Raw genomic sequence first — 25239 nt, forward strand, 5'->3', positions numbered from 1 at the left:
CCATCCTCACCGGCCTGTCCCCTTTCGCTCGTCACAGACAAACGCGTCAAGACGGCGCGTGGCAAAAGAGATGTGGGGCCCAGTGAGGCACAAAAATTGACTGACTGAAGTGGGGCCCGGCCCAACAGAGCCCAAAACTTTTGGTATATATATGAATCCAAGAGTCCGAGTCTCTGGTGCCTCTCCCATCATCCATCCACAAAGAGAGAACGGAAAAAAAAAAAAAAAAAAAAAAAACCAAAATCGATTTTCCTTTTCCTCTTTTTTCTCATTTTCAGACTTTTCAACAGTGGGAAACCAAAATCGATTTTTCCTTTTCCTCTTTTTTCTCATTTTCAGACTTTTCAACAGTGGGAAAGAAAATCCTCTCTCACTGGGATTTGCTTCCTTTTTTTTCTTCTTCCGCCATGACTCTCTAAGAGCTCTCTCTCTCATCTCTCTCTCTCTCTCTACCAATCTTTGTTAGGTTTCCGCTAAGAATCGCCTTCCTCTTCTCGTGCTTCCGAACATGGGAGGTGACAAAGGAATCACTCTTGAAGAGATAAAAAATGAGTCCGTCGATCTGGTAAAACACTTTCTCTCTATCTCTGTTTTCTCTGTTTCATTGTTCTTGCTGTTGTGCCTTGCTGTTTGGTTGCTGAGAAAATGGAGTGAAACTGAAGTAATAAATTTGTTTTGAAAGTTTCACGTTGTTTTGGTTTCCGGTAAAATTTTGTTCGTTTACGCTATGAAAATCGATATTGAATTCCTTTCGGTTTTTCTTTTCGCTTTCTTACTTGGACGACGAAGTGAGTGCAGTGCAATCTATAAATATCCATACATATATATACGTGTGTGTATATATATGTCTATATGTGTGTGTATATATATATGATGATTTTGAGATTTATTTATTAGTTTTGCTTATTCTTCTGCGAATCTTTCTCCTGAAGTCGTCAACGAAACGTTCGTTTGCTAACGTCTTCGTCATTTATTCCATTTAGCAAACAGGAGATCTCGTTTCCACTGAAAAAGAGGAAAAAGAAAATCTAGATTTTTATTTTCGATAAATTTTTTAAAGGAAATGAAATATAATTAACTCTGGGTATGGCCTGAGCCTTTTTTTGATTCTGTCACTTCGCCGATATTGAAAAGATGATGTTGGTGGTTCGATTGCAACGACGGCGACAAATGGAAACCTTTTTGAGCTACAGTAGCAGTGAATCTGAAGCGTCCACGACACGTGGACCACATATAGTGGGTCCACTGATGAAACGACGGCCCAGATTACACGTCTCTTTTTTGCTTAAATTTCAAGCATGCCATCGTACCCGTTGAATAAAGAGAAATTATTATCATTTTTTTTAAATATATAAATTATATATTTTTCGTGCTTTTAGTCTGTCTGAGGAGCATCAGTGAAATACGCACCCAATCACATGGAATAAGCGGCTTTGACAACGCACGCTTTCTTTAGAGAACGTGGGTGAAAGGAGAATAGAATAGAATAGAACAGGAAATAAAAATGCTTTTAAAGAAAAATTGCTTATTTTTACTTTTATTTTCTTAATTTTTTTTTTCATTTTTTTCCTGCTCTTACTATGTTAGCACGCGCCGTCTCAGGCGCGGGTGGCACGTATTTTCCTCTTCTTCGTTAAAAAAAAAAAAAAAAAGAAGTAGAATTTCAATTTGACCCATATTTCCCGTTGAGGGTCTTTTGGTTGGTTCCGATTTGAGATCTGAAAAAGACCTGAGTTCGGTATTATCGAAGAAATATAAAGACCTGATTTGACTTGGTGGCTAATTTATTAATTTATTCTACAGTATTTGTCAAGTTCTCCGGAATTTTTTGTCCTCCTTATTTCGGGATTTGGCGTACCTTCCGTTGTACTTTTTGTACTTTATTCTTTTTTACAACTATTTAATTTTAGCTAATATTAAAATCAATTTTGAAATTGACTGTACATATATTCGAAATTTACGTCTTTATTTATTGATCCAAGAAATTATAAATGTATAAATACATGTATAAATATTTCTTTTTGTTTGGAGAAAAATTTAAAATTACTTTTTCATTACTACTATCTTGAAACAGTATCACTTAAATTATGCCATTAATTACAAACAAACATTTAGACCCCGTTTGGTTTAAGAATTCGTTCTCTGATTCGAATCATGATTCATGATTTGCTATAGTATTTTTTCTTACAAAAAACACACGTAAATAAAAAATGATTCTAATCTCATAGTTTTAATTCATGAACCAAACGAGTTCTTACTTAATTAATTGATTTACCAAGTTAAAAAACTTGAAGTCAAGTAGAGAGTGACCATATTTTATGACCTTTTGGCTTTACATCTCTTGCCAAACCATGATGGGAAAAAATGTGATAAGAGTTCACATGTGTTTTGACTAAAGTTGAGCTGTTTAGTGTACCATGACCTTATATTTCCCGTGACAATTAGGTGGTTGGAACCCCTTTGTGTGGGTTTTTTTGGGTCTTTATTTTCCAATGTTTTGGGGTTTACAACGTCATCATGGTCTCATATAATGTAATATTACTGGCGACAATAAAAAAAATGTGTCAAACACTTGAACAGAAATTCAAAAAGAGGAAAAACGGGCGTGTTATCGAGTGTTGGTCTAAAGTATGAATAGTGCCCTAGCCAGTCTATCATCAGTGGAGAATAACATTCCACTGGATTCAGGCTTCATTTTCTGTGACCAGTTCATAGAGTGATCAGAACAAAGTTTTGCATGTCTTGTCAAAACATGAAGTTAGACATGGAATATAGGTGATCTATGAATGGATAAATTTTCACAGAATTGTGATGAGCTTGGCAATGGTTGCATAAATATGAGAATGATTTTGATGGCTTATTCATGCTTAACTTCGTTGTTGGTTACAGGAACGGATTCCAATGGAGGAAGTCTTTGAACAGTTGAAATGCACAAGGCAAGGGCTAACATCAGAAGAAGGTGCCAACCGGCTCCAAGTTTTTGGACCCAACAAATTGGAAGAGAAAAAGGTTGGGTTCATCAGAACGTGTGACTGATGGCTTGTTTCTATCTACGTTTTCATATCTCCTGTTCCATAAGACTATGTGGTAGCATGTCATGACTTTATGTTTTTAAAACAGGAAAGCAAATTTCTCAAGTTTCTGGGCTTTATGTGGAATCCTTTGTCCTGGGTCATGGAAGCTGCTGCTTTGATGGCTATTGCCTTGGCAAATGGTGATGGGAGGCCTCCGGATTGGCAGGACTTTGTTGGTATCATTGTCTTGCTGTTGATCAACTCTACCATCAGTTTTATTGAGGAAAACAATGCTGGTAATGCAGCGGCAGCCCTCATGGCTGGTCTTGCTCCCAAGACTAAGGTGAAAGAAAACAGTCAAGCTTCACTTGATTACTTTATTTCCTGCTAATATTTTAAATCTTTCTTATATATTTCTTGCCATAATACATAGGTTCTTAGAGATGGTCGATGGACTGAGCAAGATGCTGCCATTCTGGTTCCAGGAGACATAATCAGCATTAAGTTGGGAGATATTATTCCTGCTGATGCTCGTCTTCTCGAGGGTGATCCTTTAAAGATTGATCAATCTGCTCTAACTGGAGAGTCCCTTCCTGTCACCAAGCATCCCTCAGAAGAAGTGTTTTCTGGCTCAACATGTAAACAAGGTGAAATTGAAGCAGTTGTGATTGCAACTGGTGTGCACACCTTCTTTGGTAAAGCTGCCCATCTGGTGGACAGCACCAACCAAGTTGGACACTTCCAGAAAGTTCTTACTGCTATTGGTAACTTCTGCATTTGTTCGATTGCTGTTGGTATAATAATCGAGATCATAGTCATGTACCCAATCCAGCACCGCAAGTATAGGGATGGAATTGACAATTTGCTGGTTCTCTTGATTGGAGGAATTCCAATTGCCATGCCAACTGTTTTATCTGTCACGATGGCTATTGGTTCCCACAGGCTTTCTCAACAAGGTGCTATTACCAAAAGAATGACAGCCATTGAGGAAATGGCTGGCATGGATGTCCTCTGCAGTGACAAGACAGGAACTCTGACCCTGAACAAGTTGACTGTTGACAGAAACCTTATTGAAGTGTTTGCCAAAGGTGTGGAAAAGGAGTACGTCATCCTTCTTGCAGCTAGGGCTTCAAGGACTGAAAATCAGGATGCTATTGATGCTGCAATTGTTGGAATGCTTGCAGATCCAAAGGAGGTATAACAGAGTACAACCATCCTTTCTTTTTATTGTTTTCGTCTATTATTTTGACTGAGATTTTTTAGTTGGAGCTTTTATGTGATTATATGAAATTGGCAGGCAAGAGCTGGCATAAGAGAGGTCCACTTTCTTCCATTTAACCCTGTTGACAAGAGAACTGCTCTGACCTACATTGATTCTGAGGGAAGCTGGCATCGAGCTAGCAAAGGAGCCCCTGAACAGGTAATTCATATTTGTGATGTGGAGCGACAAACCTTTTGAAAGAACAGCAATTCATTAGTTTCTCATGTTTTCGAACAGATAATTACCCTGTGCAACTGCAGAGAAGATGTCAAGAAAAAGGTTCATGCAGTAATTGATAAGTTTGCTGAACGTGGACTTCGTTCTTTAGCCGTTGCAAGACAGGTAGGAAAATGTAACAAAGAATTTCTTCATTGCTATGTTAGTTGAATATATTCTAACTGGTACCTGCATATTTATTTCTCAGGAAGTACCCGAGAAGACAAAAGAGAGTGCAGGAGCACCATGGCAATTTGTTGGTCTGCTGCCTCTCTTTGATCCTCCTAGACATGACAGTGCTGAAACTATTCGAAGAGCTCTCAACCTTGGTGTCAATGTTAAGATGATTACTGGTAAGTCTTGTTAAATTAACATTCCCTTCGACCACTTCTCTGAATATTATAATTGTTTTATTCTCATTTATCTAAGTATTGCAGCCTTTTCTTTTATATCATTGTATGTAATCTGCTTACAATTTCTTCATTTCCCAGGGGATCAGCTGGCCATTGCTAAGGAAACTGGTCGGAGGCTTGGTATGGGAACAAACATGTACCCATCTTCATCATTGCTCGGTCAAGACAAAGATGCAAACATTGCGGCACTTCCAGTCGACGAATTGATTGAGAAGGCTGACGGATTTGCTGGAGTTTTTCCAGGTGGATTTGCGATTCTCTTTCCATAAATATGCTTAATCCCTTTGTCTTCCTAAATAGTAGAGTTAATGGGTCCCTATGACTCGTTATCTAAGTCTTCTAAGAATTATGAATCTTCTTTTGTCCCCCCCCCCCCCCCCGCACCCCCCCCCCCCCTGCTCTTCTGGATATGCTGTGTGTCTGCCATATTATATAGTTTGGCTCCTGACGCCTGAATATTGTCCTAACTTGTCCATTTGTACTCTTGTCCTGACAATCTTTTTCTCCACATGATAGAACACAAGTATGAAATCGTAAAGAGGCTGCAGGAGAGGAAGCACATATGTGGAATGACAGGAGATGGTGTCAATGATGCCCCTGCACTAAAGAAAGCAGATATTGGTATTGCTGTTGCTGATGCTACTGATGCTGCTAGAAGTGCCTCAGACATTGTCCTTACTGAACCTGGGTTGAGTGTTATTATCAGTGCAGTGCTGACCAGCAGGGCCATTTTCCAAAGAATGAAGAACTACACCGTTAGTTGATTATTTATGCTCTTATTCAGCAATTGAGAAAGCTTTATGATTATATTTCTCAAATCTCTAACCTTATTTTCTTTCAAATTTTTTTTTTCTTTTGTAGATATATGCAGTTTCAATTACCATCAGAATAGTGGTAAGTGTAGCACATAAAGATTTTGTGATGCAAATGCTGCAAGCTAACCTTTTCATATTTTTTAGATTTCGTGCATGTTCTCATTATGTCTAATTTGACAGTTTGGCTTCTTGTTCATTGCTCTGATATGGAAATTTGACTTTGCGCCCTTCATGGTTTTGATCATTGCCATCCTAAACGACGGTGAGATCACTTTGTCTTATTGTCTGGTTGATTGAACCCAGTTTAGTTTGTACAGCTTACAACTACTTGTGAAACATGAATCTGAATCTTTTCTTGACCAAACTTCCAGGAACAATCATGACAATATCCAAAGACAGAGTGAAGCCATCCCCACAACCAGACAGCTGGAAACTGAGAGAGATTTTTGCCACTGGCATTGTGCTTGGAGGTTACTTGGCACTAATGACTGTCATCTTCTTCTGGGTCATGAAAGATACCAACTTCTTCTCCGTAAGTACATGTCTTATATCTTCAGCTAACCTATAAGTTTGTTGGTTGGATTGGATTATCGTTCTCCTCATCTTTTATTTATTTACTTTTTTTTTTATACAGGACAAATTTGGTGTAAGATCATTGAGGGATAACCCCAAGGAAATGATGGCAGCGCTGTACCTGCAAGTGAGTATTGTGAGTCAGGCCCTCATATTTGTCACGAGGTCTCGCAGCTGGTCCTACGTTGAACTCCCTGGACTTCTTTTACTCGGCGCCTTCGTAATCGCACAACTGGTAATGTTTGTTTGTTTGTACACATTATCATGGTTTATGCTGCACTAGAATTTTTTTAAAAACCTGTTATAAACATTATTGTGATAACTTAGTACCACACTAACCTTAATTCAGCTATTTATTGTGACATTCTGTAGTTAAATTGTCAGTGTCAAATGCCAATAGTTTATTCTATATATTGATGTCAAGGTCAATTCTCTAATTATCAGGTGGCAACTCTCATAGCCGTCTATGCAAACTGGGGTTTCGCACGAATAAAGGGTGCTGGCTGGGGCTGGGCTGGTGTAATCTGGCTATACAGTTTGGTAACATATGTTCCTCTTGATTTCCTCAAATTTGCAATCCGCTACATTCTGAGTGGAAAAGCTTGGGATAACCTCCTGGAGAACAAGGTACATTATTCGTATGATATTTTTCAAAGTTCAATAGAAATTCCAGTTAAAGGAAGTCATTGGTGTTGCTTACATGCTTTATTGTCATAACAGACTGCCTTCACCACCAAGAAAGACTACGGTAAAGAAGAGAGGGAAGCACAGTGGGCTGCAGCACAGAGGACTCTACATGGTCTTCAGCCACCTGAAAGCACCAACCTTTTCCCGGAAAAGAGCAGTTACCGGGAGCTTTCAGAGATTGCAGAACAAGCTAAGCGGCGGGCTGAAGTTGCAAGGCAAGCTAATATACCATAGACATTATAAACATGATTATTGCATATAAAAGCCTGGTGGTTCGACTTGCATTGGGGCGAAACCAGGGGTTTTGATTGCCATACTAGGCTGTTTTTCATGTCTAAGCCTTCATAGGATTTCATAAACAAGAATGCCTCTTAGTATGAAATTTTGTAGTAATAAGAATAGGGAATTTATGTTGAAAAAATTACATTTCCCCCAATTTACTGTCTGGGATGAAAAGAAAGTATGTTATTCTAAGAAAATATTTGTTTGGATTATTGCTGCAGGCTTCGGGAACTGCATACACTCAAGGGTCATGTTGAGTCAGTGGTGAAGCTGAAAGGACTTGACATTGACACAATTCAACAACATTACACAGTTTGAAGAGCTAAGGAGAGTTTTCAAAGCGAAGAAAAAGGCTAATGGTTAATCATGGACAAGAAGCTCAAAAAGCTGTGATGATGATGATGAACTTTTGGTAAAAGTCTTGTGTCTAGAATAGGGTGAATTTTCCTCTTGCTAGAAATTTTAGTTGGTTAGTTTTTGAATGTCACCTAAAGGCAGAGGAAAAGTACTGTTTCTCTTTTAAAGCTAAACGAGATAAATTACATTTTCTTTATCTTCTCTTTCTGTATGAAGCGTCTTGGCCAAGAGAGGTTTCTCGCTGCAATCGATTCCTAACATCTGATCGGATCTTGAATGTGATTTGTTCTTGCATTATCGATCACCGTACATAATAGGACATGAAGTTCTGGTTTTGGCGATCGACTATGAACATTGCATTAATAAGAGCTGAAAATTAAAGATCGTTCTCTTAGTTTTTCAGATTATGTTCTTTAAATACCTCTAAAGAGTGTCGTATAAGATTTGAGGGATTCTTTTCTTCATAAAGCATATTTTGTTGCTTGTTGTACTTCAAACGTTGGAAATTAATAATTCTGCACTAGGCCAAATTTCAGTGTCTTTTAGTCAGTGGTCTACTTGCTAAGAGTCAAGTTTAAATTATAGAGTAAAAAATATATGGTTATTATTGCCATCTTTTAATCAGTGATTACTAATATCAGGATGCCAATAATGAGGAAAGTCTTATCTAGTGATTTTTATTTTTACTGAACGATGATTTCCACTCGCGATTCAGTTTCGTCTGCACTTGGAGCCTTTATTTTCATATTTTGCTCGTTGTGCTTTTTTTCCACTATCAATGGCCTTTTATGTAATACCCAACATACATAACACGCTTTTCAAAGTTCATCTATAATGGAACTAGTTTAAAAATGTGTCTTCTGAATCTTCAAAAAGTAAACTTCTCAAATGCTCTGAACCATTTATATTGCAGATTGTAAATGTCACATTCACTTTAACCTACCTATCATAGTCTGCTGAGGCCTCATGTCATCTTCTTCCAAACATGCCAGGACCACCTATTGAGCTCTGTGAATTGGGGAAACAACTATGGTATAGATTTCCTGTCATCTCAGATTTCGGTAATTAAGGGCCCATTTAGTTAGCTAATTTAAGTTGAAATGTGACTTTATGTGAGAGTTTTTTACTGTAACAAAAAAGTTAGATGTGACTGTTTCTGAAAGTCTTTCACTGTAATAAAGCTTGAATTCTAAACTTGAATCGGTGAAATGAACGGGACATAATTCTTTAATTTTCTTCAAAGACCTAATTATTCCAACCACATATACAAATAACAGATTTTACAATTCAACTCTCTGTAACGCTTGCGACATTCACCGTGTTATATTGCAAACAATCAGCATAGCATACTCTTTACATGGATTCTGAGGGGAGGGGGAAAAAAAAAATAATCAGAAAATTTCAAAAGTACTAGAATTGCAAGTTTGTGAAAGTTCATGTGTGAATCTAGTTTACAAAGGCGCAATTACGCCTAATTTCGCCTCGGTTTCCAGTCAAGACCCCTATCCTTCCAAGCTTAGTCATGGCATTCACAAAAGCCTCTTGAAAAGCTGTGTTGTTGGAGGCAAATTGGTTGACAATGACCCTTGCCTTTTTGTCAGTGAACAAGGTTTGATCAGAGGTGAATAGGCCCTTTCCTTGCTGAAGATTCTTGTAGTACTCATTGTCGAACTTTTGGGGTGAACTTGGGTCCATGCCAACGACAATTCTGGGGTCAACGTTTTCGGGACATTGTCGTTTCAGCTCCTTTGCGTATTGCAGGTTGAGTGTTGGATCAATTCTGGTCTTGCTTTTGAAACTGTAGACCCTCTTGTCTATAAAGCTGCAGTGTGCAAACCCAATTGTGTGTGCTCCTACAACAAAATTATTTTCCCATTAGAGCGGTTGTGTCCCCTTTTTACTAGTATACCACATCAATTTATATAATATGTCGATTATAACATTTTTCGATGTCACATTAAATTATTAGGGAGTATAAAAAGGGACAAAAAGAAAAATAAACATGCGAGCTGGATCATAATCTATACCTTATAATTAAAGTATGGAAAAAAAATTATTTAGTATGATCGAGCCATAACCCCACTAAACACAAACACAAACTGATGCAGTCTACTTATAAAACCTACATGGGCTCCATAGGTGGGTTTTCTAGTGCGTGTTTGGAACTCGTTTTAAAATGATTTTGTTTTTTGTATAAAAATAAAAATGAAAACGTTTTCAATTTCAGACAAAAATTATTTTTAAAAAGACATTTGGTAGTTTCATTAAGAGATTATTTTCAGCATAAAAAAACTCATTAATGTCTCTCTCTCCTCTCTCTGCTCAAGAGAGGAGAAAACGAAAATAAAAAATGAAAAACGACAAACTCTCTCATTTTACATTAAACTAAAAAAATCGTTTTCATTTCTGTTTTTTGTCTTTATTGCGCCAAACGTCGTTTTAAAAACGTTTTCATTTTTTCTTACTTAAAAAACGTGAAAAATAAAAACGGAATCAATTCTAAACACGACTCTAATTTGTGTCTAGTGTGGGTAAGACCGGTTAGGCTGAATAGAAGTGCTCTAAAATATGTGATTTCTTTGGGTAACTTAAAAAAGGGTTTTTTAAAAAATAAAATAAAATAAAAGTACCTGATAGTGCAACCAGATCAGTTAGAGAGAGACCATGTGAGGCAAACATTGATTTGAGTTTCTTTACTCTGAACTCGGGATGAGGAAGTTGGTGACGCACACTGGCTTTTGTAGAGATTCTCCCATCTCTTCTTCCCAGTTCTACTTCATAAGATGGTCCCCCTTTCTGCACCAAAAGTAAATCTATACTTTGTTACTTGCAGAAATTTCCGTTGCATTGGCTAAACAAAAACCCGTCAATTCAGTCTCATTAACAGTTAAGTCTGAAAATAGTCTCAAACGCATTTTAATGTGGCTCAAACCTGAGACTTTCAACCTACCAAACCACTTGCAAATAATCCAATATCACCATGCTACCATAGTCGTTTTTAATGGCTATGAAATGGGCAGAAAATAACAGAATACATGGCTTATATTGATTCACCACACATGAATACCCGCTTTAAGCAATAGAAACATGCACGGGCTATAACAAGACTTTCTTTTTTTGGATTATTATCACTGATGCTCACTGAACTATATGGTTATTCTCAATTTATCCTCTGAATTTTAAAAACTCTCACTTTGCCTCATAAACTTTAAATTGTTCTCACTTAAGCCCTTATATTGCAATTTCTGATAAAAACATGTAGAAAAAAGAGAATACTACAATCACGTGGAGAGAAGGTAAAAGCGAAACGAGCACTATGTATAGGGACCGTGTTATTACGTAATAACACTTTTGGAAAAACCAAACTGTCACGCTACAAATTGCAGTACTATAGCAACTTGACCGTGTTATTACGTATGTATAGGGACCGTTTAGTTCGTTTATTTGAGTTTTTAATTTGAATTGAGATGTGACTTTATGTGAAAATTTTTTATTTTAATAAAAAAATTAAATGTGACTGATTCTGAAATTTTTTTACTTAACAAAACTCAAAACGGTGAAATAAAGTGAATGTATCACCGGCGGTGGTAAACGAACAAAAATGAATTCTACTACACACTCCAAACTAACTTACCAATCTTACGACATCCCTAGCGGCCAAAGCCAGAATGTCGGCGCAAGAGACTTTCTGTCTGCAACCAGGAACACGCTCAACAGCCTCCTTTGCTTTGATAACCGTGTCAAACCCGTCCCCCGCCAGAGAAAGATCGTCAGAATTATCCTTCTCTGCTGTGCTATTCCAAGAAAACAGCATCACTGAAGCATCACATCCCTGCCCCGAAAAAACAAAATCGAACTTTCATTATATATGTAGCAATCTTAATATAAAACAAATGCAAAATTTTTTGTGTTCCTTGTGAAAGAAGTAAACAACAAACCCGAACAAAACAGTCATGGAAGAAGAGCCTGAGAGTGCCCGGAGCAGTCGCAATTGACAGCTGAACTTTCCTCTCCACCGCGGTTCGGACAATGGACTCGACATTCGGGCAAGAATTCTTGTAGTAGTCCTTGCTAAGTTGAGCATGACTTGTGCTTGAGATGGTCAGGAGAAACAGGAAGCAGAGAGAGAGAAGAGTTGGGACATTCATTGCTTAGAAAACTTAGAAGAACAGTTAATGTTTGCTTATTATGATCTTAAAATTATTGTTATGTGCTTTTCTAGTGGTTTAAATGTTAATCCAGAGCTCATATAGACAAATGTGTGGAGATAATTGGAGGTGGGTTGCTCTTAGCTGTAAAGGGTCTTAATAATGGGGGCATTTGAAAACGAATTTATAAAAACATGGGCGATTTTGGGAAGCTCCCACGTAGGCATTTTGTTGATACTAATGTTGTTGTTTAGCTTTTGAGATTATAGTGACTATTTCCTATTTTTTGTTATTGGCGGTTGCCTTGTTGCTTTATTATTGTAAAGAAGAAAAAAAGTAGTGATATTCTGTGTCATTGTTGATCAGGCAAAACATGATTATATAAACTTCTGTTGGGAATGGGACAAGAAGAAAAGTACCTCTATATATATACATATATTATATGTGTATATATATAGAGAGAGAGAGAGAGATATATACCTACTCTGTTGTATGTACCTATGAATACGGATTTGATTTCTTTTTATAGAGAGAGAGAGAGATATACCTACTCTGTTGTATGTACCTATGAATACGGATTTGATTTCTTTTTGGACACACTTTCGATGTCATGTGGGGGTGTAAGGAATATTTGTCATATTTTAAGACAAGGATGACGTAGTGGCACCTAGCCAATCACTTACATTCCTTGAATTGTTCTTTCCTTGAATTTTTCTAGGGGCAAGTGAATAAGATCATTTAGTAGTATGATGTTGCATATATATTTTATATCACAGTATAGCAGAAAATGGAAAAATTTGGACGAAATGAATGTTTTGAACATTTTTATGTAATTGAGTTGGTGTAATGAGACAAGTTGAGATACGATCAATAGTTACAATCAGTGTCACATAAGTTTTCGGTTGGTGTCAGACTAATCTCTAGATAGAAGAACTGATTTGAATAATTTTATATAATTAAGAGGTTCAAGGATCTCTTTTTTATAGAGGTAAAATTCAGGAATTTTTTTTTTTTACGATTTTTAAATTTAAAAAATGAGTTTTAAAATCTACACTTTACGGTGGAGTTAAACGTGGAACTACAATTAAACTATATACGCAATCACAAGTCCGGGGATTTATGATCATTTTTCAGGTTTGCGTAATGCTTTTAGGTCTCAAGTGCTTGTTAGTAGTTTCCTTCTAAAACTTGTCACGTGGTTTAATTTCTGCCATTAAAGGACTCGTGTTCAAGAACAATTTTTCTTGCACTCGGTTTCTCTACAAAGTGGCAATCACATGATTATGGTGGTAGTGGACGAACCGATATTTACACCGTGATATTATTGGTAATGGGAATAAGAGAGCCTTCACCTTCACAAAGTCAATGATACAAACCGAATATTCTGTCACATTTGTATCACGAGATTACAGACCTTTTTTCATACCAACTTAAAAGACAAAACTCTGTGAAAAGTGATGGTACTAAGAATCATGGGGGATTGAGATAAATTTGGCAAGGAATTGGACTGAGAAACCACGACCAAAAAAACAGAAAAAAAACAAAAACAAAAACTGTTTTTGCTCAATGGTTTTCCCTTTCCTCAATGTACTTCAGTGAATGAGTTTATGCTTAAGGTTCGTAATTCATTACAACTTTCTCTCTCTCCATTGACAGCCTATATGGATTCCTGAGGGCACAAAGCATAACATTTAAAATGGAAAATATAAAAAAGAATGGCGCATCTCAAATCAAATGCGACAATTACACACGCAAAGTATGGTATTTGGCTAAACAATTGTAATGCAGCAGTTGTATTTTGACACTCGTTAATATTTTACAACTCAAAAGTAAAACTTTATAGTGACTTTTGAGAATACAATATAATCAGGGGCGGAGCTACGCGTGACCCAAAGTTGAGCTGCCCACTTAATTCTTTTTTTTTTTTAATTATGTATGTATCTAATTTATAGTTTTACCCCTCTAAAAATATGAAATTATGTGCCTTTTTGGAATCAATTTTAAAAACGTTTTTCACGTTTCTCAATGACCAAAAACTAAAAATGTTCCGAGATACGCGTTTGGCGCTGCATGTCTTGAAAAATAAAATTGAAAACATTTCGAACGCGTTTAGAACTCATTCTAAAATGATTTTATTTTTTGTATGAAAATAAAAATGAAAATATTTTTAATCTCAAACAGAAATCATTTTTGAAAATGCGTTTAGTAGTTTTATCAAGAGATTATTTTCAGTATAAAAAAACTTATTAATGTTTATCTTTCTCTCTCTCTCTGTTCTAGAGGATAAAACAAAAATAAAAAATAAAAAATAATTAAAAGTCATTTTTCATTTCTCTCATTTTACATTAAATTAAAAAATTATTTTCATTACGTCTAATACCGTTTTAAAAATAATTTTATTTTTTCTTTTTCAAAAAACGTAAAAAATAAAAATAAAATCAATTTCAAATCTCCTTCAATATCTAATCTAAGTTATATAAACATAAAAGCACTGTGTTACAGTACATTACCTGCATTATATTATTTATAGGATGTAATTATAGCAGTACTTTTGGCATGAAATTACTTTAAACCAACTTCACGAGTAATGACTAATAAGACACTCTTTAATACTAGTAAAGGTAAAAGTAGCCACTCATTTACTTACCTCATAGCCTCGTAGGACCGTGCTATAAAGAAGTAAAAGAAAAAAAAAACAAACAAACAAACAAATAGTGTTCTTTTACCATGCTATGCTATGACAAATAAAGATATCATATCTCGTAACCATTGTCAGTATTTTCACATTACTTTTGTGTAAATTACTTTCATATTTTTATAAAACTGATCATTGTCATATGATATCACATGCCCCCCTAAACCTTTTTTGTGTTCTTGTAGCTTGTTAGCATGTGACTGAGCAAAACGGACCAGTAGAGTCAAAGTGCAATTTTTTGTGAGAGCTCATTTTGTCCTTAGGTTTTGTGTTTAATAAAAAAAAATAATAATATATATATATAGCGTAATTATCCCAAAAACATAAAAAGGAACAAAAAGAATTGAAGGCAAAACCAAAGCTACAAACCAGAAAATCTTGCAACAAAAGATTAAACCAAAAAACAAAAAATCAATGTAGAAATTTCATGAAGAATAATCATCTTTCTTGCCATAACTCTTTCATTTCTCAATATTTATTCTTGCTAGCAATATGAGGTCATTTTATGAAAATATTGACGGAAATATGAAAGATATTTTCATCCTTGTTGGCAACCTGCTCCAGTGTTTTTTATCTGCAGACTTTCTCCGATAAAACCTCCTTATCAATAAGATCAGTTCCTGACCGTTAAATCTAGGTAAAATTTAATTAAATTAAAAAAATATACAGAACATTAAACATATAATTTTTAATACAGATCTAATGACTCAAAGTAAAAAATTACTCGTAGTTTTTTTTTTTTAATCCTACTAGAGAAATACCCCTTTTATTTTTAAAAAGAAAAAAAAAAGTAACTTCTGATCTATTATGTTACCGGAATTTACTAACTTTATTACTATAGTCAAATGGTTTAAAGTATTCCCTTTTTTTCAAATATATATATATAAGAAATAGGAATATTTTACACAAGCAAAAGGGAGGAGAAACAGTCCCATTTGCTACCAAACAAAGAACAGAACCCACCCCCATCAGCTAGCGATAATCACTACGTGTAGTTCAAACCCCAAACCTTAGTGCTTAAAATTCACTGAACGTAATCATCTTGATTCCTTGATTAGTATACATATATCCGCACGCACATACAAACATAAAGTTGAATAATATATATAGGTATGTGTATGTGTGTATATATATATATACATATATCCGCACACACATACAAACATAAAGTTGGGAGAGACTCAATACAATAACAACTGCAAGACTATGATTTCACTTATCAGTTTTATAATGCCATAAAGATTACATTGAGTTCTGTCAGAGGAATCTGATGAAATTGGAGTCATGACAATAGAAATCAAAACCGAATGATACAAAAAATTTATCGACAACTAGACACAGACAGTACTAAACCCGGATCATATACTTTTCTAATATACAAAATGATGAGAACCAACCTATCTCCATTTTCGCCTCGCAATGGTCTCCCTGTTAAATCTGTACTCAGTTGCTAAACAACATCTAGAGCCCCAACAAACTCTCCTCTAGCTTTTGTACATAGTAAGGTTTTGCTGAAATGAGACGAAGCATTAAGAGGGGGTCCTTTGCTGATATATTTGCGGCAGAGCTCGTGGCAAATTCAACACAATCTCTGCATAAGCTGGAACCGGAAGCAGAAATCAATATTGAACACGTGAAAATACGAACACAGAACACAGAAAATACACAAACAAAAAGGGCCTTAAGGTCTTTAAGTCGACTTCAGCTACAAGCTATTTTGATGTCATTTGATATAATCCAAGACCAATAGACAAGCACCCGGCATTAACCGCATTGACTTTGGAAACTCGACTTACTAAAGCCAGCGTCACAAGCATAAACAAGAATATATCAACAAAAAAATATACTGAAGCACGCAGGCATGAGTCTGTATTTCAAGGGGGAATGACAAAAAGAAAAATAATTAGTTGGGTGTCTTAATTCCACAGTTTAACTTGAGAGGAGGCTCAACAAAAAATACAGGTAAGCATGCGTGGACGTGTGTGTTCGGTGTCTTAATTGCACAGTTTGACTTGAAAGGAGGCGGGATGAGAGAGAGAAAGAGGTAACAGAATTCCTTTACACTAACAACAAAGACAGGTAAAAAAATGCATTCACTTAGAAAGAAGTAGCACCTCCTGGTAAGCTCATGGTTCGTAATGCATCCTCTGCATAGGACAGACGAACAGGACCGGGTTGACCTGCCATACCTCCATTCTCCTTCCTACTTGTAATCAAATTTGAACTATTTTTCTTGGATTGATGCACTGGCCATGCTAGTACTCTGATACGAGAAGGAAGTACAGAGAGCAGATCTGTATATCTAAGTGCAACAGTTACCTTGCTGCAACAAAAGACATGCATTCTTCAGCATGGTGAAAACTTAATCCGACAAAGTTTTCTGATAATGGCAATGAACTAGTTTCTACTTGTATACCAGTTTAGATATCTTATAGAGATAATTTGCAATGGGACCATGAAAACAAAGGTTTAACACCATGTACATCATTGTTTAAGCATTGCAAGTGGATCGACAAGCATGATTTTTGCAAAATTTTCCAAAAAAAAAAAAAGAGAAGTAAAATGAGGCAGCAGTATAGAGAAATTTATTTTATATATTAAGCAGCTTCTATTCGAAAAAGAAGTTTATTCTTTACTTTTCCTTTTTTAAGATATAATTCTCATTGCAGAACACAAAATTCTTTTTCAGATTCTTGGATCATCACCTACATTCCTTTCTGTATTCCCAAAATCCAGATTTTTTCTTTATTCCCAAAATCCAGATTTTTTCTTTAATTTCAAAGCATGATTTATGGGCCTCCTAGAAAATAAACCTCGACACAATCATACATCTAGAATACAGAATAAAAAAAAAAAAAAAAAGGAGAGAGAGAGAGAGAGATTCTTGAAACACCTTAGATTTAGGTAAGCTTGACCCAAAAAAAAAAGGGAGCTATATAGTAAACAGGGAAAAAAACAATAGAGAAAATGCACTGACCAATCAAAATCATCAAGGGAAAACTCTATCATATGGTAGGGAAGGCTATAATACAATTCTCCAATTTGGTTTCCATACAACTCCTTCACAAGCCGAACCTGCATAAGAGTAGGGAAGTTTGAGACTTCAGTAATAGCTTAGTAAAGCATGTTATTGTCAAAAAAGAGTATTGCTACAGAGAACAAACTTTTTCACCAAATTTTGGTATCAAATGATACGGCATTTGTTTAGGCCGGGTGCAAAAAGTCAACGATTAGTATCAAGTTTGTAGCCTAAAAGACGCACTATAAATTGGCGTCAAAAATTGGTAAAAATACTTCATTATGCTTTCCCTATTTCCTTTTCGACCGTAATAAGAGGAGACATCGTTGGACTCTAGTCTAAAGTAATAAAATCTTGGCAGACCACGACTTCATTTTTCTAACCAAGAGAAAACAACTTAAACACACTCTAACAACATCATACCTGTTCCCGTCTATCCACATAAGCCTGTAAAAGTTCTCCGATGTAATCTATAAATTTCTGGAGAAAAAACGTTAACGACCAATGCTGAGAATGAGTTAAAAATAAAAGCAAGCACAAGTCAGCAAAGTCAATGCAAGTAACCAACCTTACCATAGCATTTGAGGATAGAAGATCATTTTCAGCTTCCCTTAATGGCAGAAAAAATGGAATCGTATGTTCAAGGACAGTCATCTTTTCAAGAAAAGACTTGCTCTCTAGCACACAATGATACAACTCGCAAGGTTCTCCTGCAAAAAAAAAAAAAAAAAAAAAAAAAAAAAAAAAAAAAAGAAGAGAGAATAGATGAGAGCTTTCCCTCATTGCTACAGCCAACATATCACAACTATGCCTACAACCTCAGAACTTCCAATTCAGATGTTTTCTTTCAGTATAAGCTTTAACTGACCCTTTACATCAATTAAAAGAAGGCGCCAAATGACCCATTATGTCAATGCCCAAGATTCAAACTACAAGTACAAGATTGGCAACAGGATATTGGTTTCTATGCAAGTGCTAAACTCATAAAGTTATAAAAACCATTTTTTTAATAAAAATCTTTCGATAATTTAATCAATTAAAAGGAAAAAACAATGAGATATCATCAATAAAGACGAAAGGAAATGAATAAAACACAAAATATGGAGTTGTTGACCATCCTAGAGAACAAACATATCAATATCGAGATATGACAAGGGGAAAAAGTGGAAGACAATGAGCACTAAAGAATACTTTTTTTACCTTTTTCATTAAATGGGAATAACATGACATGATGCCTAGACTACTTTTTACGTGCACAAGTAAATATCTGAAAATCACTTCAAACGTACCAGCAAAAGATGTCTCGTATTGTATTCCAATTCTCGCCCCTTCCAAACAGCAAATCACCTGACAACAAACACGCAACCATTAAAGAACTTATCATCCAGAAAGCAGAATGCAATAGAATTATGAATAAAAGGAAATAGGTTCCCTTACTTGTAATAATGCTGCACTGAGTCTGTAAAAGTGACAAGTAATTTTTAAAATTTATTCATCACTAACAGTTTTCATCATAGTACAGCATTGTATTGATATCCATGTTCCTTTACCCACACACTTAATTCAGAAGATTCACACGAATAAAATTAGTTTCCCCTTTTTCCTACATGCTCAATTTAGAATTTATATTCGCAACGCAAATTTTCAGGTTTTGGTCTCTGCACAAGAAGAGCCTTTGCTATAACTAGAAAAGTTAGAATACACTGTTATGTAGTCCAACTTCCGAAGTAAAATTGTCTTTTTATTTCTTAAAATCCCATCCATGATATGCAGCAGGATTGCAACTGTCATGGATGTGACTTCTCTGAAATCCAATCAACAGTAGGAACTCTCTCTTAGATAAGCTACTTGATGTTGCAAAGATCACAAAGCTCCTAAAATTGCTCTTTTAGGAGGAAAAAGATGAAAACTATGATTTTATAACGAACAAGAAATATCTAGCATCTATTAGTAATTGGGATTCGAATCATCTTAGTCTTGAAAAGGTGAGACTTCTTTAAGGCTATTCAAGCTGAGGAAAAAGGCATCACCATTCAAACTACTTGTATCGATGAAACAAACTTCGCAGAATTAATATTATTACCTTACTTCCTGCTTTATAAGTAATTCTTTCCTGAAAATGAGGACCTGAAGACATGTTTGCATCTCCAGGCATTGCCTTTCTGTCTAACTCCATGTGAACCTGATAAACCCAGGTAAACTATAAGGCATTTACACGTTCATCAAGAAACTTGAGAAGTAAAACTACAGAATGAAAAATACCATTAGATATTAACATCCCAAAGCATACAATAATAACACCAAATTTTCAAAGTGAGCCAAACACTTAAGTGTACCATATGATACCATACCCGCTCTCTTATTGTAGCTAATAGCCCATCATTCCATTGTTCGCCATCTAAAAAAATCTCTAAAAGAAGAAGAAAAACATTTCTTAGTCAAACAAGAAGAAAAAAACAAAAAACCAAAAACAAAAAATAAAAAATAAAATGAATTTACGATTCTTTGAAGAAAAAAATGCATACTTATGAAACCAGTTATTGAACAGAGAATAGGGAACACATAAAATTCCACACAAGTTGAATTGCTTCTCTTAATCTAATTACACTATCTGTATCTGCTTTCACGTTGTCCTAAGTTACAAAACTTTAATCTGCACCACAGCATTTGAGAAGTTCATTCATGAAGCTACCTTGAGTTTGAGAAGCTCGAGCAGCTTCAAATTCCTTCTGTAGACGCTCAAATATCATCTTGTCAGAATCCCTATTCAAATCAATTAAACCCCACAAAGTAGTATTAATACATGCTGCAATCCAAACCTAGTTTAAACAAGTTATCAAGACTCAGATGTCAAAGTGTGTGAAATCAAAAAGGCAGACTAAATAGCTAAAGTAAAGAACAAAGAAAATTACCCTGAAAGGCGCTCCGTTAACTCCCCATGCCTTTTGAGAACATTTGAAACTGTCACGCAAAAAAAGAAGCTTTACTCCCTTAAAAAATAGTAAGAATTCGAAGCAATTTATGAAATCAAGGCAAACATATAGGGATTTCTTTTCCCCCTAAACAATATAGATAACTTACATCTAGCTCGCGTAGTCTCTAAACGAATATCTTCATCTTGCATAAAATTCTGTCAGAAAGCAAAGCAAGGCAACAATATCAGAAAGAAGACTGCGTACAGGAAGAAAGAAAGAATTGCGTAAATTTAACAACAGTTAAACAAAAAGCACAAGGGCTAAGTGCAACAGGAGTATGCAAACCACAGAACAAATATATTTTGATGGCCTTGATTGAAACAAAACATGCCATACACATACACGCGTAGTTTTAAAAGATGAAATCAGGAACCGAGGCATTTTGACTAATCGAAGCAAGGCAAGCCTCAAAATGGATCGAGACATAAGCCTCGAATGAAGAGATTTTTACACTTACACCCTCTAAGTTTTGCCAAAATAACAGAGACATCCCCTTTAACAGAATAAATTATGGAAACACCTCTCAATTTTTTGAAAAATATTACAGAACACCCCCTCGGTCAATCGACTGTGACGGAAAGCCTTAGTTTGAATGTTAAATATTTTAAACAGCCCAAAATGCCCCTCCCTGCATCATAAAAAGTTTCCGGCTATATATAGTGCTATAAAACACATCTAGCACCAAAAAATGAGTACAATTGATTTTACACACTTGTAACCATACTTTTAGCTCTAATGGAATGAAAAATGATTTTTTCTCGTCCTTTCTTTTCTTCAAAAGTCCCGTTTTAATAGTAATATTGTTGGACAGTTTACATTTGCAATATTTCAAAATGATCAAGATATCCTTGATCCACTGAAGTGGCATACTACATAGAAACATATCTAATCCAAAGTATATCTAGAAGCATTATGTAGTGCAAAGTAAGTCACGACATGAATATAACATCTATATGGTCCAAAATAAGTCATAATAAGAAGATAAAAATTACATAATCCAAATTAAGTCATAATATGAAGATCAAAATTACAGTCTAAAATTACATAGTCAAATGTCGTTGTTATATTGCTTGCAATTCTGGTATAAAAAAATGACATAAAAATCAAACATTTTAAAACACCATAGTCATATCAATTTCCAATAAATATCAAAGTAAATTCACAGATCCCAAAGAAAACTCACAAATATGAACTTCTAAGTCTAACAATATCCAACCAACCACACAACCCAATTTACAAAAAATATCAAAGTAAATCCACAGATCCTAAAGAAATCTCACAAATATGAACCTCTAACAATATCTAACCAATTGCACAACCCAATTTACAACAAATATCAAACTAATCAAACTAACATCAATCTTAGAAAAATAGAAAAAATAATAAACAAAAAAAATGACAAATAGCAAAACACACAAACTAATCACAATAGCAATTCTCAACAATCAAACAAAGTCCAAAAGCAACAATCACTATCAACAAATTCCACAGTAAAACGAATTCCATAAACTAATTGCCAAACATTAATTAAATGTCAATTAAAATATCAAACACAAAACTTCAATAATCTTTAAACCCAACTTCAACTTCAAACAAAAATGACAAACTTTGAAGCTCTTCTCATTCTTACAGTTAACCTTAAAAAAATATGTTTCTCCTTGTCAACCCACTGTTTTCTATTTTCCCAAATAGGCCTGTTTATTATCTCCATTGTTCACACTCCTCAATTTCTCAATCTCATATTTACAAGGCAAACCCCTTTTGCAAATTACAACAGCCACATAACCCAAATGGCGAAACTCCGCCATAACCACTTTTAACCAATGAGCTAAGATTTCCATTCCAAAAGCAGCCCATTTCAAGATTTGTAAAATCTACGAAATCCCATCATAGAATAGAAGCAAAGGGAAATGGACGACTATAATTTACAACATAAACGTTCAAATATCCACAAAGACTTGGTTTTTCCACCACAAAATCGCAACTTATAGTCAACCCAAATTCAACTTCAATTTCAAACAAAAATTATAATCAGAAAACCAACCATTCTCGGCTTGGCTAGCGCGTCGCTTGAAAATCAGCGGAAAGATTAGGAAAATGGGCTCCGGTGCTCGCACAGACGGTGGGTCTCCGGCGCTCGCACGGTCGCCTACGCGCGGATGTTCGACGGCTGGGGATCAATGGCGAGCTTTATCAGACCTCTAGGGTTTTTTTTTTTTTTCTTCTTTCCACAATGCACTTAAACTGATTAGTAATCAGCGGAGATATTTAGTTTATGTATTTAGAATCATAATTAAAATTATTATTATTTTATACATATTTTTTAAAAAATATATTATAAAAAATTATAAATTATAATTTAAAATTAAAGACGAATATATAAAATAAACGTGCGTTATAACTGTTTATTTAGCAAAAATATTGGGAATTTTTATATATTTATTTAGGCATTATTTATTGTATATTTTTTTTAAAAAGCTTTCTTATTTTAACATTTGTCAGTTTTATTTGTGGGTTATTAATACTGTTATTACTTTTTAATTACGATATGAACATTGTGTTATTTTAAGTAATTAAATTTTTTATTTTAATAAATTATTTCTTAATTGTTGTTTTTTAAACAGTTTTAATCGATGGCGTTAAAAATAATGATAAATTCATAAATTATTGTGTTATAATAGCATAATTGATGAGTAGTGTTTCTAAAAATGATTACGTCATAATCCTATAATTGATGAGTCTGTGTTTCTCACTAGTTAGATATGTAATTTTATAAGTAAATAATTATTTTTTCATGTTTCAAAATACAGTTAACCAACATGCTAACCAATATTTGATTAGGTTAGATTGGATCAGATTTTTCAGTTTCGTTTACAACAGTCGTTTATTTAGCCAACAAACGAGAGCATACTCCGCATCAAAAGAAGAAGGAGCAATAGGGAAGAAGGTATCAACATTCAACAAGAAGTTTTATTACATGGCAGCTTCCATTATGTTTACATGTGCATTCTACCTTTTTTATTTTTTTTTTTTTTTTGTTCCCTTCTCTCTTTAATACTTTCTTCTGATTTTTCTTTTCAAAAACTTTTGTATTTGATTTATAGTTGTATTTTTAAGTATAAAAACTATATAAATTTGAATACAATAACCGCATCAAGTGTTATTTTACCCATTTTCATCGAGGAGATAAAAAAAAGAAAAATAAAACGAAAAAGGATAACTCTTTCTTCTTTTTCTTCTTTTCTTTTTTTTTTCTTTTTTTTTTACTACCTTTATCACTTATGAGATCGGACAAATTCGATTTTTAAAACAATGTACCTGTAGATAGAAACACAGAGGAAAAACTCGGTTGTGTTTGGAGTTGTTTTTATTTTTATTTTTTACATTTTTTGAGAAAAAAATGAAAATAAGAGAGAAACGGCGTTTAGCACAATTAAAGACAAAAAAATCAAAATCAAAATGATTTTTTAGTTTAGTGTAAAATGGAAGAGAAATAAAAAATGACTTTTAGGCTGTGTTTGGAATTATTTTTGTTTTTATTTTTCACATTTTTCGAGAAAAAAAATAAAAACGGGGTTTGGAACAATTAAGATAAAAAAAGAAATGAAAACGATTTTTTAGTTTAGTGTAAAATATGAGAGAAATGAAAAACGACTTTTAGTCGTTTTTCATTTTTTGTTTTTGTTTTCTCCTCTCTCGAGCAAGGAGAGACATTAATAGATTTTTTATACTAAAAATAATCTCTTAATAAACTTACCAAACGCATTTTCAAAAATAATTTATGTTTGAGATTGAAAACATTTTTATTTCCATTTCCATACAAAAAATAAAATTATTTTGGAACGAGTTCTAAACGCACTCTCAGATTTCACACAGTACTTTTGATCGAAAAATTAAATTAATTTATTTTGCACCTCTCCCTCAATGAAAAAATGAAACAGTAACTGCATGCTGGGTATGTAGAAGTAGACCATAATCTCGAATATAATGAGTAAGATTAGTATTTGTGTACCTTTAAAAATTATTAATTGTTGTTAAAACTCCTTAAAAACTAGACTATTTTGCAATTGATGTAATTATTTATGTATTATTTACAATTATTAAGCCACTAGTAGATGATTATCTATGAGAAAGTTCACATGTCATTTACCAATTTTTTATGAAAGACAGAGAATAATAAAATTGTAAAAAAAAAAAATTGAAGTTCAAGGACTAATTTGTAAAAATTAAAAAGTCACACTAAAACAACATATGTCATAATTCAAACAGCAATGGTGCTAATAACCCTTTATTTATTTTGGTCTTTGGATAGGTCAATTCTTTTTAGACGATATATTTAGGATAATTGCTTTTTAGAGTTGTGCAAAAGATATTGCAACTCATTTAATAAACTTAAAGTTTTAGATTATCAGTCCAGTTCCACGTCATTATTATTTTTAGAGTGGTGTAAAATTGGATCTCGTTGTTTCAAAAACGGTTTAGTCTGATTTATCAAACTTGAGGAATAGTCTAAACGTACTAGACCGTTTAAATTTTAATATATATATTTCTAAATTTTATAAAATACCCTTTTTATTTCAAGTTTTCAACCATTAAAATTTGATGGATTAATTTCATAAATACTCCTAAACTAAGTAGTTATTTCAACATGCCTCCTAAATTTTGAGAAGGGTTATTTCACCCTTAGAGTGCGTTTGGTTACAATGGGGAAATGATCATGGGAATGGGAATAACTATGGTAATGGGAATGGAATGGAAAAGAAAGTTGATTCATTTGTTTGGTT

At 34.3% G+C, this 25239-nt stretch overlaps 3 protein-coding genes across 3 annotated transcripts; 1 reads left to right on the forward strand and 2 right to left on the reverse strand.

The window, feature by feature from the left end:
- Positions 1-300: 300 nt before the first annotated feature.
- Positions 301-8162, forward strand: LOC21385870 (plasma membrane ATPase 4). The gene is made up of 16 exons (XM_010113637.2): positions 301-565; positions 2890-3009; positions 3121-3357; positions 3448-4209; positions 4312-4434; positions 4513-4617; positions 4700-4844; positions 4983-5147; positions 5421-5659; positions 5766-5798; positions 5900-5981; positions 6091-6251; positions 6354-6527; positions 6737-6919; positions 7013-7194; positions 7483-8162. Exons 1-16 carry the CDS (start codon positions 509-511, stop codon positions 7577-7579), a joined length of 2865 nt encoding a protein of 954 aa, XP_010111939.2. The 5' UTR covers positions 301-508; the 3' UTR covers positions 7580-8162.
- A 763-nt stretch (positions 8163-8925) lies between these two features.
- Positions 8926-11817, reverse strand: LOC21385871 (peroxidase 45). The gene is made up of 4 exons (XM_010113638.2): positions 11557-11817; positions 11253-11450; positions 10249-10414; positions 8926-9471 (listed from the first exon to the last, which is right to left on the reverse strand). The coding sequence occupies exons 1-4, from the start codon at positions 11764-11766 to the stop codon at positions 9065-9067; spliced, it is 981 nt and encodes a 326-aa protein (XP_010111940.1). The 5' UTR covers positions 11767-11817; the 3' UTR covers positions 8926-9064.
- A 3822-nt stretch (positions 11818-15639) lies between these two features.
- LOC21385872 lies at positions 15640-22683 on the reverse strand. Its single transcript, XM_024175743.1, has 12 exons — positions 22500-22683; positions 20562-20610; positions 20393-20441; positions 20173-20243; positions 19832-19890; positions 19564-19662; positions 18770-18827; positions 18054-18190; positions 17904-17960; positions 17439-17536; positions 16576-16784; positions 15640-16061 (listed from the first exon to the last, which is right to left on the reverse strand). The coding sequence occupies exons 1-12, from the start codon at positions 22500-22502 to the stop codon at positions 15991-15993; spliced, it is 960 nt and encodes a 319-aa protein (XP_024031511.1). The 5' UTR covers positions 22503-22683; the 3' UTR covers positions 15640-15990.
- Between the last annotated feature and the right edge of the window lie 2556 nt (positions 22684-25239).

This window comes from Morus notabilis, unplaced genomic scaffold (assembly GCF_000414095.1).
Source record: "Morus notabilis unplaced genomic scaffold, ASM41409v2 Scaffold1576, whole genome shotgun sequence".
NCBI classification, from domain to species: Eukaryota; Viridiplantae; Streptophyta; class Magnoliopsida; order Rosales; family Moraceae; genus Morus; species Morus notabilis.